General features: G+C 41.8%; 1 protein-coding gene across 2 annotated transcripts in view; it reads left to right on the forward strand.

Moving 5' to 3' along the window:
• LOC139417965 (P2X purinoceptor 1-like) overlaps positions 1 to 12,298 on the forward strand; it is a 53,224-nt gene that overhangs the window by 16,607 nt on the left and 24,319 nt on the right. For both annotated transcript variants that reach the window (XM_071166994.1, XM_071166993.1), the window contains exons 2-4: positions 292 to 436; positions 7,601 to 7,672; positions 9,815 to 9,884. In XM_071166994.1, the coding sequence (XP_071023095.1) occupies positions 292 to 436; positions 7,601 to 7,672; positions 9,815 to 9,884 (287 nt within the window). The remainder of the gene's footprint in view (positions 1 to 291; positions 437 to 7,600; positions 7,673 to 9,814; positions 9,885 to 12,298) is intronic.

Below are 12,298 nucleotides of genomic sequence, written 5' to 3' on the forward strand. Positions count from 1 at the left end.
GAGGCTGTTATAGGATCAAAGGGGTGACCAACTCCATATTAATGTCCATGATTTTGGAATTAAATGTTCGACAAGCAGGGGTCCAGATACTTATAGTCATGTAGTGTATCTCTGACGCTGAAACGACTAGCATGAGTCTGGTTCCTCTCAAAGTTTCTGCCTTCCAGGGTTCATTTCCTTACCACTGTTCTTCCACTTTTTTTAGGATCTTGGTCAGGTTACTGTAAACAACAACTGTTGGGGCTTTATGAAAATGTTTGATTGACTGGTGGTATCCTGTGTCCTGTCCAGGTGGGTGTTCATCTATGAGAAAGGCTACCAGTCATCAGACACGGCCGTGGGTTCCGTCTTGACTAAGATGAAGGGGGTGGGTTACACCAATGTGACCGGAGAGGAGAGGATCTGGGACGTGGCTGACTATGTCTTCCCTGTACAGGTGGGTCATTGGCTGAGTGTGGACCTACTAAGATATTATTGTTATAAGAAGGACATTTTACTGAATGAATGAGTGACCTGAAAGGTCACAGATCTCTAGAACCTTTAGGAACTGAGTCTCACAGGACATCTACCAGTGTTCTGTAGTAGTGGTGTAATAGTTGTGTGGTAGTGGTGTAATAGTAGTGTGGTAGTAGTGTAATAGTAGTGTAGTAGTCGTGTTGTAGTTGTGTAGTAAGGCAATAGTAGTGTAGTAAGGTAATAGTAGTGTAGTAATAGTGTGATAAGTTAATAGCATCGTAGTAGTAGTGTAGTAGTGCAATAGTATTGTAGTAGTAGTGTGGTAGTAGTGTAGAAAGGTAATAGTAGTGTAATGTAGTAGTAGTGTAATAGTATTGTAATATTAGTGTAGTAGTGTAGTAGCAGTGTAATAAGGTAATAGTGGTGTAATAGTAGTAGTAGTAGTAATAGTAGTAGTAAGGTAATAGTAGTTTAGCAGTAGTGTAATAGTAGTGTGGTAGTATTGTAGTAAGGTGTAGTAATAGTAGTGTAGTAATGTAATAGTAGTGTAACAGTAGTTTAACAGTAGTGTAGTGAGGTAATTGTCGTGTAGTATTGTAGTAGTGTAATAGTAAGGTTAGGTTAGTAGGTTAGTATTGTAGTAGTGTATTGGTAGTGTGGTAGTATTGTAATTGTAGTAGTAGTAGTGTAGTAAGGTAATAGTAGTGTAGTATTCTAGTAAGGTAATAGTATTGTAATAGTAGTGTAGTGGTGTAGTAAGGTAATAGTATTGTAATAGCAGTGTAGTAATGTATTAGTATTGCAATAGTAGTGTAGTAGTTTAGTAAGGTAAAAGGTATGTAGTAGAATTGTAATAGTATTGCAATAGTGTAATAAGAAGGTAATAGTAGCGTGGTAGTAGTGTTATAGTTTAGTGGTATTGTAGTAGTAGTGTAGTAAGGTAGTAGTAGTGTAGTAGTAGTGTAGTAAGGTAGTAGTAGTGTAGTAGTAGTGTAGTAGTAGTGTAGTAGTATTGTAATAGTAGTGTAGTAGTGTCGTAATGTAATGGTATTGTAATAGTAGTGTAGTAGTAGTTTAGTAGTAGTGTAGTAAGGTAATAGTAGTGTAGTGGTAGTGTAGTAGTATTGTACTTGTGGTGTAGTAAGGTAGTAGTAGTGTAATAGTAGTGTAGTAGTATTGTAATAGTAGTGTAGAAATGTAATAGTAGTGTAATAGTAGTGTAGTAGTGTACTAAGGTAAAAGTTGTGTAGTAGAATTGTTCTAGTAGTGCAATAGTGTAATAATAAGGTAATAGTATTGTGGTAGTAGTGTTGTAGTTGTTTAGTGGCATTGTAGTAGTAGTGTAATTGGAGTGTAGTAGTAGTAGTGTAATAGTAGTGTAGTAAGGTAACAGTAGTGTAGTATTAGTGTAGTACGGTAATATTATTGTAGTAGTGTAATAGTAGTAGTGTAGTAAGGTAATAGTAGTGTAGTAGTGTAGTAAGGTAATAGTGGTTTAGTAAGGTAATAGTGGTGTAGTAGTCTAGTAAGGTAATAGTAGTGTAGTAGTGTAGTAGTGTAGTACGGTACTAGTATTGTAATAGTAGTGTAGTAGTTTTGTAAGGTAACAGTAGTGTAGACTTATTGTAATAGTAGCGTAGTAGTATTTTAGTAGTAGTGTTGACGTATTGTAATAGTAGTGTAGTAGTATTTTAGTAGTAGTGTTGATGTATTGTAATAGTAGCATAGTAGTATTTTAGTAGTAGTGTTGATATATTGTAATAGTAGCGTAGTAGTATTTTAGTAGTAGTGTTGACGTATTGTAATAATAGTGTAGTATAAAGTACTACAGAGAGATTCATCTACGGAAGTCAGAAGACATCTGACAGACTGACGAAGATAAAGATTACCGAGACAGGAGTTTAAAACACTCACATCCTGATTGTCAACAAACAGGCGTGAGAGAGAGAGAAACTGTACCTAACTTTCCCCAGCGGTTATTTTTGTACGCACCCTGATCCTGCTCACACGTTAGGCAAATACAGAGACAAACATGAGACTCTCTGTAAACAAAGTGACAGTTCATTGTTTGCCGGTATCTAAGCCGTAAAGAAAACACCACTGTGTGCTCTGAGAGGCGTGACCACGGTTGGTCTATCTCATTCGGAACTGGTTGACTGACGGTCACGAGGAGGGAGATCAATGTCAAAGAAGATGATAAAACACATATCAAGATTATACAGTCTGTCATCTTATGTCCGTATCTATTTACCTATAATATTCAAGATATCTACCTGAAGATGACCTTGTCTGTTATAATGATCTATGGCGTTTGTTTATCTATTCACGGTATCTACCTGAGTATCATGGTGATTTCCAAAACAATTACATTGATACTGGTTATATAGTATTGGATTCATTTATTCAACACTGTGTTACACCCAAAAGCATTTATTTTCTAGACTATGAAAATCGGTAGTACATTGAGCATTTACAGTAGAATGAAAATAGGTAATACATTGAGCATTTACAGTAGTATGAAAATAGGTAATACATTGAGCATTTACAGTAGTATGAAAATAGGTAATACATTGAGCATTTACAGTAGTATGAAAATAGGTAATACATTGAGCATTTACAGTAGTATGAAAATAGGTAGTACATTGAGCATTTGCAGTAGTATGAAAATAGGTAGCACATTGAGCATTTACAGTAGTATGAAAATAGGTAGCACATTGAGCATTTACAGTAGTATGAAAATAGGTAGTATGTTGAGCATTTACAGTAGTATGAAAATAGGTAATACATTGAACATTTACAGTAGTATGAAAATAGGTAAAACATTGAGCATTTACAGTAGTATGAAAATAGGTAGTACATTGAGCACTTACAGTAGTATGAAAATAGGTAGTACATTGAGCATTTACAGTAGTATGAAAATAGGTAGTACATTGAGCATTTACAGTAGTATGAAAATAGGTAATACATTAAGCACTTACAGTAGTATGAAAATAGGTAGTACATTGAGCACTTACAGTAGTATGAAAATAGGTAGCACATTGAGCATTTACAGTAGTAGTAGTACAAATGGTCTTGTAATATTGTCACTACACAGACATATCTTAATTAGATTCATCCACAATTCAATTATACTGACTAACTGCATTCTATAACATTGACAGGAATTGATGCTATCCCATCTGTCTCTTCGCACGATAATAACCACTTCTTCCCGATGTGGTCACAATCAGTGACCGAAATCACTCAAGCATGCCATCCAGACGTGGGTTTAAATACTATTTAATATCTTTCAAATACATTAGCCTGCCTTGAGTGTCAGACGGCCGAGGTTTTCGTTTTGGAAAGCTTGGGCAAGCTCACAGGCAAGTTTAATCAAGCTCAGCTAAATGGTTTTAAATGGTATTTGAACCCAGGTCTGATGACATCTAATGCAGTTACCCAGGCAGGAGGGCTCCAGTACCAGTCCTTATTAATGCAGGGCCACATGTACTGTGCTATATATGGCCTCTACATCTGAGTTAGTTTTTACATTGACGTGAACGACATCATGGTCAAGACTCGGGAGAGGGCCAATAGAAGGAAACCGGATAGCGAGGGACATAGAAATAGTGTTACTAGAACGAGGAAGTGCCTAGGCCAGGGCTATTTTACTGCACCCTCATGTTAATTCAGTCATTATATTTCTATGGGGAGGGGCTATAAGGTCTGTTACCATAACAACGGTGACAAAAGGTTTGTCATGTTGTAACAAATGTTACACATTTAGACCAGTGAACTATCAAGGTAGTTGGGACAGCCCAGTAGGTAGAGAGGAAAGATTATATATATTTTTCCAACTGACCAAGAAGGGTATGTCTGGTCTATGGTCTAATGTTTATTATTTTCATTGAATGCACTATCAAATGCTGTATCTATAAGTACTGGGTGCTGATGGGAGAAAAGAGGTGTCAAAAAAGGCGTGTCTTTTTTAAGCACTGTGGGAGGAGAGAGAGTAATGTCGCTTTCAAATCAACTGGGAACTCGGAAATCTCTGACTTCAGTGCTGTTCAAAACAATGAGCACCAAAAAAAACAACCTTCAACAGTCATCCAATTCAGAATTCCAACTCGGGAACTCTGGCCTCTTTTTTTAGAGCTCCGAATGTCTGACCTGAAGATCACTGACGTCGTATTTTTTGTATTCCCAGTTGTTTTGAATGCGGCATCTGTTTGCGACCTAGAATCAATAGCAAGGTTCTAGAGACTTTAATCTGTAAAGTGTTTTTTTTTAGATCTCTGTTAGGCATCTGGAATAAGCGTAAAGCATTCCTGTTCTGGCGCGCCTCTCCAAACAGTGGATGGATTGATTATAGGCTTCCAAACGGAGTTGCGGAACAATTGAATGCAACCGGTTTTAAGGGGGATCAGTTATTTTTGTTGCCACGCCGATATTTCTTTCCTTTTTAAGGCTGGGGAAGTTGTTATTCTACTTGTAGGGGTCGTTTGCAACAATTGGATGTGCATTTCGATAATAACGATCCCAAAAAGGAAAATATTTGGGTTAAAATAAATAAAATATCATACAAACTATCAAAAAAGAAATTACCTAAACAAAATTAACCTGCTTTTCTTTAAAAAACGAATTCTAATCAGGTCTCAATACAGGCGCAGAAGCCTCCTGTGAGGACGGGATATGTCCTAGCGACAATAGTGCTTCTGCCGGGATGCCTTGGAGCCCCAAAAACTTCTTAGCTATAGATATAATGACATTCTGCTTCTTGGAATTCTTAGACAATTTATTTTATTTTTATTTCACCTTTATTTATCCAGGTAGGCTAGTTAAGAACAAGTTCTCATTTACAACTGCGACCTGGCCAAGATAAAGCAAAACAGTGCGACACAAACAACAACACATGGAATAAAGAAAACATAGTCAATAATACAGTAGAACAAAAGAAAACAACAAGTTGTGCTGTACAATTAATCACTGTGGCTATACAGAGCCTTCAGAAAGTATTCAGACCCCTTGACTTTTTCCACATTTTGTTGTGTTACAGCTTTACTCTAAATATATTACATGTTTTTTTCCCCTCATCAATCTACACACAATACCCCATAATGACATCACAATACCCCATAGTGACATCACAATACCCCATAGTGACATCACAATACCCCATAATGACATCACAATACCCCATAATGTCAAAGCAAAAACAGGTTTTTAGAAATGTTTCTTAATTTATAATAATAAAAAAATATATATATCACATTTACATAAGTATTCAGACACTTTACTCAGTACTGAAGCACCTTTGCCAGCAATTACAGCCTCAAGTTTTCTTTGGTATGACGTTACAAGCTTGGCGCACCTGTATTTGGGGAGTATCTCCAATTCTTCTCTGCAGATCCTCTCAAGCTCCATCAGGTTGTATGGGGAACATCTATCTCCAAAGATGTTCGATAGGGTTCAAGTCCGGGCTCTTGCTGGGCCACTCAAGGACATTCAGAGACTTGTCCTGAAGCCACTCCTGCGTTGTCTTGACTGTGTGCTTAGGGTCGTTGTCCTGTTGGAAGATGTACCAGTCTGAGGCCCTGAGCGCTCTGAAGCAGGTTTTTATCAAGGATCTCTCTGTACTTTGCCCGTTCATCTTTCCCTCGATCCGGACTAGTCTCCCAGTCCCTTCCAATGAACAACACCCCCACAGCATGATGCTGCCACCGCCATGCTTCACCGTAGGGATGGTGCCAGGTTTCCTCGAGACTTGACGCTTGACATTCAGGCCAAAGAGTTCAATCTTGGTTTCATCAGAAGAGATAGTCTTGTTTCTCATGGTCTGAGAGTCTTTAGGTGCCTTTTGGCAAACTCCAATTGGGCTGTCATGTGCCTTTTCCTGAGGAATGGCTTCCGTCTGGCCACTCTACTATAAAGGCCTGATTGATGGAGTGCTGCAGAGATGGTTGTCTTTCTGGAAGGTTCTCCCATCTCCACAGAGGAACTCTAGAGCTCTGTCAGAGTGACCATCAGGTTCTTGGTCACCTCCCTGACCAAGGCCCTTCTCCCCCGATTGCTAGGAAGAGTCTTGGTGGTTCCAAACTTCTTCCATTTAAGAATGGAGGTCACAGTGTTCTTGGGGACCTTCAATGCAGCAGAAATGTTTTGGTACCCTTCCCCAGATCTGTGCCTCGACACAATCCTGTCTCTGAGTTCTACGGACAATTCCTTTGACCTCGTGGTTTGGTTTTTGCTCTGACATGCACTGTCAACTGTGGGACCTTATATAGACAGGTGTGTGCCTTTCCAAATCATGTCCAATCAATTTAATTTATCCCAGGTGGACTCCAATCAAGTTGTAGAAACATCTCAAGGATGATCAATGGAAACAGGATGCACCTGAGATCAATGTCGAGTCTCATAGCAAACGGTTTGAATACTCATGTCAATATTGTATTTATTTTTAAATTTGCAAAAATGTCTAAAAACCTGTTTTCGCTTTGTTGTTATGGGATATTGTGTATAGATTACTGAAGATTTTTATTGATTTAATCCATTTTCAAATAAGGCTGTGACAGAATGTGAAAAAAGTCAGGGGTCTGAATACTTTTCGAACGCACTGCATATGCCACAGAATCCACCTTCTTCACATCCAGATGACCAATTGACTTAAAACACTATCAACTGGTTGCCCTGCATCCACCTCCATATCTTCAACACTGCTGCCTCTTACGACTCTCTTCACCACCTCCACATGGGAGATCAGCTGCACAGCCCCGATCCTTCACACCTCAATCTCCTTCACCCTAACAGGGCACTCAAGGAAGTCCAGAGTATGAGCCCCATCACAGTTGCAACATTGTCCAATCACAGATTATTCTATTTCATACCTCCCTCTCTCTCTCTCCCTCTCCCTCTCTGTCTCCCTCTCCCTCCCTTTCTCCTCTCTCTCTCTCTCTCCCTCCCTTTCTCCTACTCCCTCCCTCTCTCTCTCTCCCTCTCTCTCTCTCCCTCTCCCTCCCTTTCTCCTACTCCCACCCTCTCTCTCTCTCTCACTCCCTCTCTCACTCTCTCTCTCCCTCTCTCTCTCTCACTCTCTCTCTCTCTCCCTCTCTCTCTCTCTCTCTCCCTCTCCCTCTCCCCCCCCCCCTCTCTCTCTCTCGTACCTCAGGGGGACTCTTCTTTTGTGGTGATGACCAACTACATTATGACCAAAGGTCAGAAAATTGAAAAATGTTCTGAGGTAAGTCAACTCCTCTCAAAATACTTTCTTCATTCTTTGTATGTCCTTGCTTTTCCTAAATTTGCACAGAGATCATGATTCAGGAGTGTACAAAAAAATTAGGAACACTTGCTCTTTCCGTGACATAAACTGGCCAGACGAATCCAGGTGAAAGCTATGGTCCCTTATTGATGTCACCTGTTCGAGTGTGTCATGAACTGCAATGCTGCTGGGTTTTTCATGCTCAACAGTTTCCCGTGTGTATCAAGAATGGTCCATCACCCAAAGGACATCCAGCCAACTTGACCCAACTCTGGGACGACATGGAGTCAACATGGACCAGCATCCCTGTGGAACTCTTTCGATGCCTTGTAGAGTGCATGGCCCGACGAATTGAGTCTGTTCTGAAGGCAAAAGCGTCTGTAACTCAATATTAGGAAGGTGTTCCTAATGTTTTGTACACTCAGTCTGTGTGTATATAACTATATCAGTGGAGGCTGCTGAGGTGAGAGCGGCTCATAATAATGTCTGGAACGGAGACAATGGAACGGCTTCAATATCTGGAAACCATGGAAACCATGTGTTTGATGTATTTAATACCATTCCACTGATTCCGCTCCTGTCATTACAACAAGCCCGTTCCTCCCAATTAAGGTGCCACCAACAGGAGATTGGTGGCACCTTAATTGGGAGGAACGGGCTTGTTGTAATGACAGGAGCGGAATCAGTGGAATGGTATTAATATATATATACAGTATACATATACAGTGCATTTGGAGAGTATTCAGACCCATTGACTTTTTTCCACAGTTTGTTATGTTACAGCCTTGTTCTAAAATGGATTAAATATTATTATTTTTTAAATATCTAAACAAGATACCCCATAATGACAAAGCAAAAATTTTTTTTTTGACATTTTTGCAAATGTATTTAAAAAAAAACACATAAGTATTCAGACCCCTTACTCAGTACTTTGCTGAAGCACCTTTGGCAGCGATTACAGCCTCGAGTCTTCTTGGGTATGATGCTACAAGCTTGGCACACCTGTATTTGGGGAGTTTCTCACATTCTTCTCTGCAGGTCCTCTCAAGCTCTGTCAGGTTGGATGGGGAGCATCGCTGCACAGCTATTTTCAAGTCTCTCCAGAGATGTTCGATCGGCTTCAAGTCCGGGCTCTGGCTGGGCCACTCAAGGACATTCAGAGACTTGTCCCGAAGCCACTCTGGGCTGTGTGCTTAGAGTCGTTGTTTTGCTGGAAGCTGACCCTTCACCCCAGGCTGAGGTCCTTAGTGCTCTGGAGCAGGTTTATATCAAGGATCTCTCGGCACTTTGCTCCGTTCATCTTTCCCTCAATCCTGACTAGTCTCCCAGTCCCTGCTGAAAAACACCCCCATATAATGATGCTGCCACCGGGATGCCACCGTGATGCACAAGATGGCGTCAACAGACATGGCAGCTCTCCTTCTAGATCTTAAGCAATTTTGCAGTATTTCGTAATTTTGTGTGTTATTTCTTACACTATCAGCCCAGAATGTTTATTGTGATATTACATACAGCCGGAAATAACTTTTGGATATCAGAGCGACGGTAACTCACCAGCATCACGGCCAGGAATACAACTTTCCTGAATTGGATCCTTTGTTCGTACCCCCCAGAGCAATTTAACTCATCCCATTGGCTGCTCCAAGTTGCCGTCGGCGGAGAAGAGGTGTTCAGAGTGGACTTCTAGTCCGACTCAGGAGGCGGGCGCACCATCCACCGGTTCTGATTATATTACTCCCTAATGTTTAGTCTCTGGACAATAAATTAGACGAGTTCAGGGCGAGGATCTCTTTCCAGAGAGACATCAGTGACTAACATACTCTGTTTCACTGAATCTTGGTTCTCTCGGGATATAGAAACATCTCAAGGATGATCAATGGAAACAGGATGCACCTGAGCTCAATTTTCGAGTCTCATAGCAAAGGGTCTGAATATTTATGTAAATAAGGTATTTCTGTTTTTTATTTTTAATACATTTGCACACAAAACAAAAGGAGTATTATGTGTAGATATTTAATACATTTTAGAATAAGGCTGTAACGTAACAAAATGTGGAAAAGGGGAAGGGGTCTGAATACTTTCCGAATGTACTGTACACTCACTCCAACTCCTGTGTTTCAGCCCCCAAACTCGAAGAATCGATGCAGCTCTGACGCAGACTGTGAAGGGAGATCAGAACGTACGGGAGATGGTAAAGTCCGGACGGCATGGCAGTGTGACAGTGTGGCACAGTCCCCTTCACTAACTCTGGTGTTTCTCAACCTCTGGTCCGCGGACCAGCGCCAGTCTATGGCAAATCACCGGCCAGTCCCTGAGATAGTTAACGGACACTAATGTCGTCAGTTCTACAGTGCTAGTTTGAATGTAAGTTGCCCCCGAGGAGGAAAAAACATTGCTTGTTGGCCCCTGGTATGAAAAAGGTTGAGAAACACTGTGACTAACTAACCCTCCTCACTACCCTCCGCATTGGCACATCTAGCCATCCATTACTACCACTACCCCCTCCCTACCTGACTACTCACACTAGCCATCGTCTCTGTGACTACGTTATGAGGGATAAACAACGAGGGGCTGGGAGTTCTGTGGAAATAATGAGCCCTTCGTCGTCTATCCTTTACTTTCTTAAATGATTACTATATAGAGGATTCTCATTATACATATTTCTAGCCACCGGTGTCCCTGTACTGATAACTGAAATTAAATGTTATTTATCAGAAATTAAAACGGCACATGATTTCACTTGTCAGAGAGCAAAAAAAATAAAAAAAATAATCTTTCAGGTGTTTTAAGTGTCCAGTTGCATCATCATTGAGCAGCAGGGTGGCGGCAGGGTAGCCTAGTGGTTAGAGTGTAGGGGCGGCAGGGTAGCCTAGTGGTTAGAGTGTAGGGGCGGCAGGGTAGCCTAGTGGTTAGAGCGTTGGACTAGTAACCGGAAAGGTTGCAAGTTCAAATCCCTGAGCTGACAAGGTACAAATCTGTCGTTCTGCCCCTGACCAGGCAGTTAACCCACTAGGCTGTCATTGAAAATACGATTTTGTTCTTAACTGACTTGCCTAGTTAAATAAAGGTAAAATAAATAAAAAAAATTTAGGATTAAGTTGGTTTATCGTTGGTTAACTTTCTCAGCGGTTCTTTGGTCAGTTTCAGTTAATCTGTACTTTGGGGCTTCTATGAGCTAAATGTACAATACACTAGTCACACAAAACAAAGCCACCAAGATAAACATTTTGACTAGTCAGGAATTTCCCTGCATTCAAGAAGAAAAAGTTTGCTTAATTTAGATCAACAACTTTCCATGTTCTTAGCAGCCAGGATCCAGGATGGATTGAGTGACTTGGATTCTCATTCTATTAAAGCATGCAAACAGACACAGTCAGAGACACAAGCACACAGTCAGAGACATAGGCAGGCAGTCAGAGACAGGCAGGCAGACAGTCAGAGACAGGCAGGCAGACAGTCAGAGACAGGCAGACAGTGAGAGACATAGGCAGACAGTCAGAGACAGGCAGACAGTCAGAGACAGGCAGACAGTCAGAGACAGGCAGACAGTCAGAGACAGGCAGGCAGTCAGAGACAGGCAGTCAGTCAGAGACAGACAGGCAGACAGTCAGAGACAGGCAGGCAGACAGTCAGAGACAGGCAGGCAGTCAAAGACAGGCAGACAGTCAGAGACAGGCAGACAGTCAGAGACAGACAGGCAGACAGTCAGAGACAGACAGGTAGACAGTCAGAGACAGGCAGGCAGACAGTCAGAGACGGGCAGACAGTCAGAGACGGGCAGACAGTCAGAGATGGGCAGGCAGTCAGAGACAGGCAGGCAGACAGTCAGAGACGGGCAGACAGTCAGAGACGGGCAGACAGTCAGAGACGGGCAGGCAGACAGTCAGAGACGGGCAGACAGTCAGAGATGGGCACACGTCAGGGACAGGCACACAGTCAGAGACAGGCAGACAGTCAGAGACAGGCAGACAGTCAGAGACAGGCACACAGTCAGAGACAGGCAGACAGTCAGAGACGGGCAGACAGTCAGAGACAGGCAGATAAATTGTAGCGTAGTAGCAGTATATCCAATAACAATTCTAAAGCCTATATAACGTGGCAGTTGAAAGGGTTGGTTGTGTATGTTGTCCTTATGTGACTCTGGGTTACAGCCAAGCCTCTTCAAGCTCTCAGAACCAGATCAGCCCTTTCACTTTCATCAACTGCTGTTGGCAGATGATTTAGATCTGTTGACGCCACCACTGTCATGTTGACTTGGGGGGGCATCTATATATCCTTGTGTCCTTGAGAAGGATGTGCTGGTTAATGGTTAGACTGCGGTTGAAACTAGAGGCAAGCAAACAGAACAGAAGCTGTTAAAGCCCTCAGGGTGAACCGGTCTTATGATCATGTCCTGTAGGGTGGCTCACTTTACCGTGTCTGTAAATCTTTTTCACACTACTCTGCCAATCCAGCTAGGGTCAGAGAGACGGGACCAGAAAGACAGGACAGGGAGAGACAGGACAGGGAGAGACAGGACAGGGAAAACAGGACAGGGAAAACAGGACAGGGAGAGACAGGACATGGAAAGACAAGACCAGGGAGGCAGGACCAGGGAGGCAGGAC

Source organism: Oncorhynchus clarkii, chromosome 10, assembly GCF_045791955.1.
Source record: "Oncorhynchus clarkii lewisi isolate Uvic-CL-2024 chromosome 10, UVic_Ocla_1.0, whole genome shotgun sequence".
Classification (NCBI taxonomy): domain Eukaryota; kingdom Metazoa; phylum Chordata; class Actinopteri; order Salmoniformes; family Salmonidae; genus Oncorhynchus; species Oncorhynchus clarkii.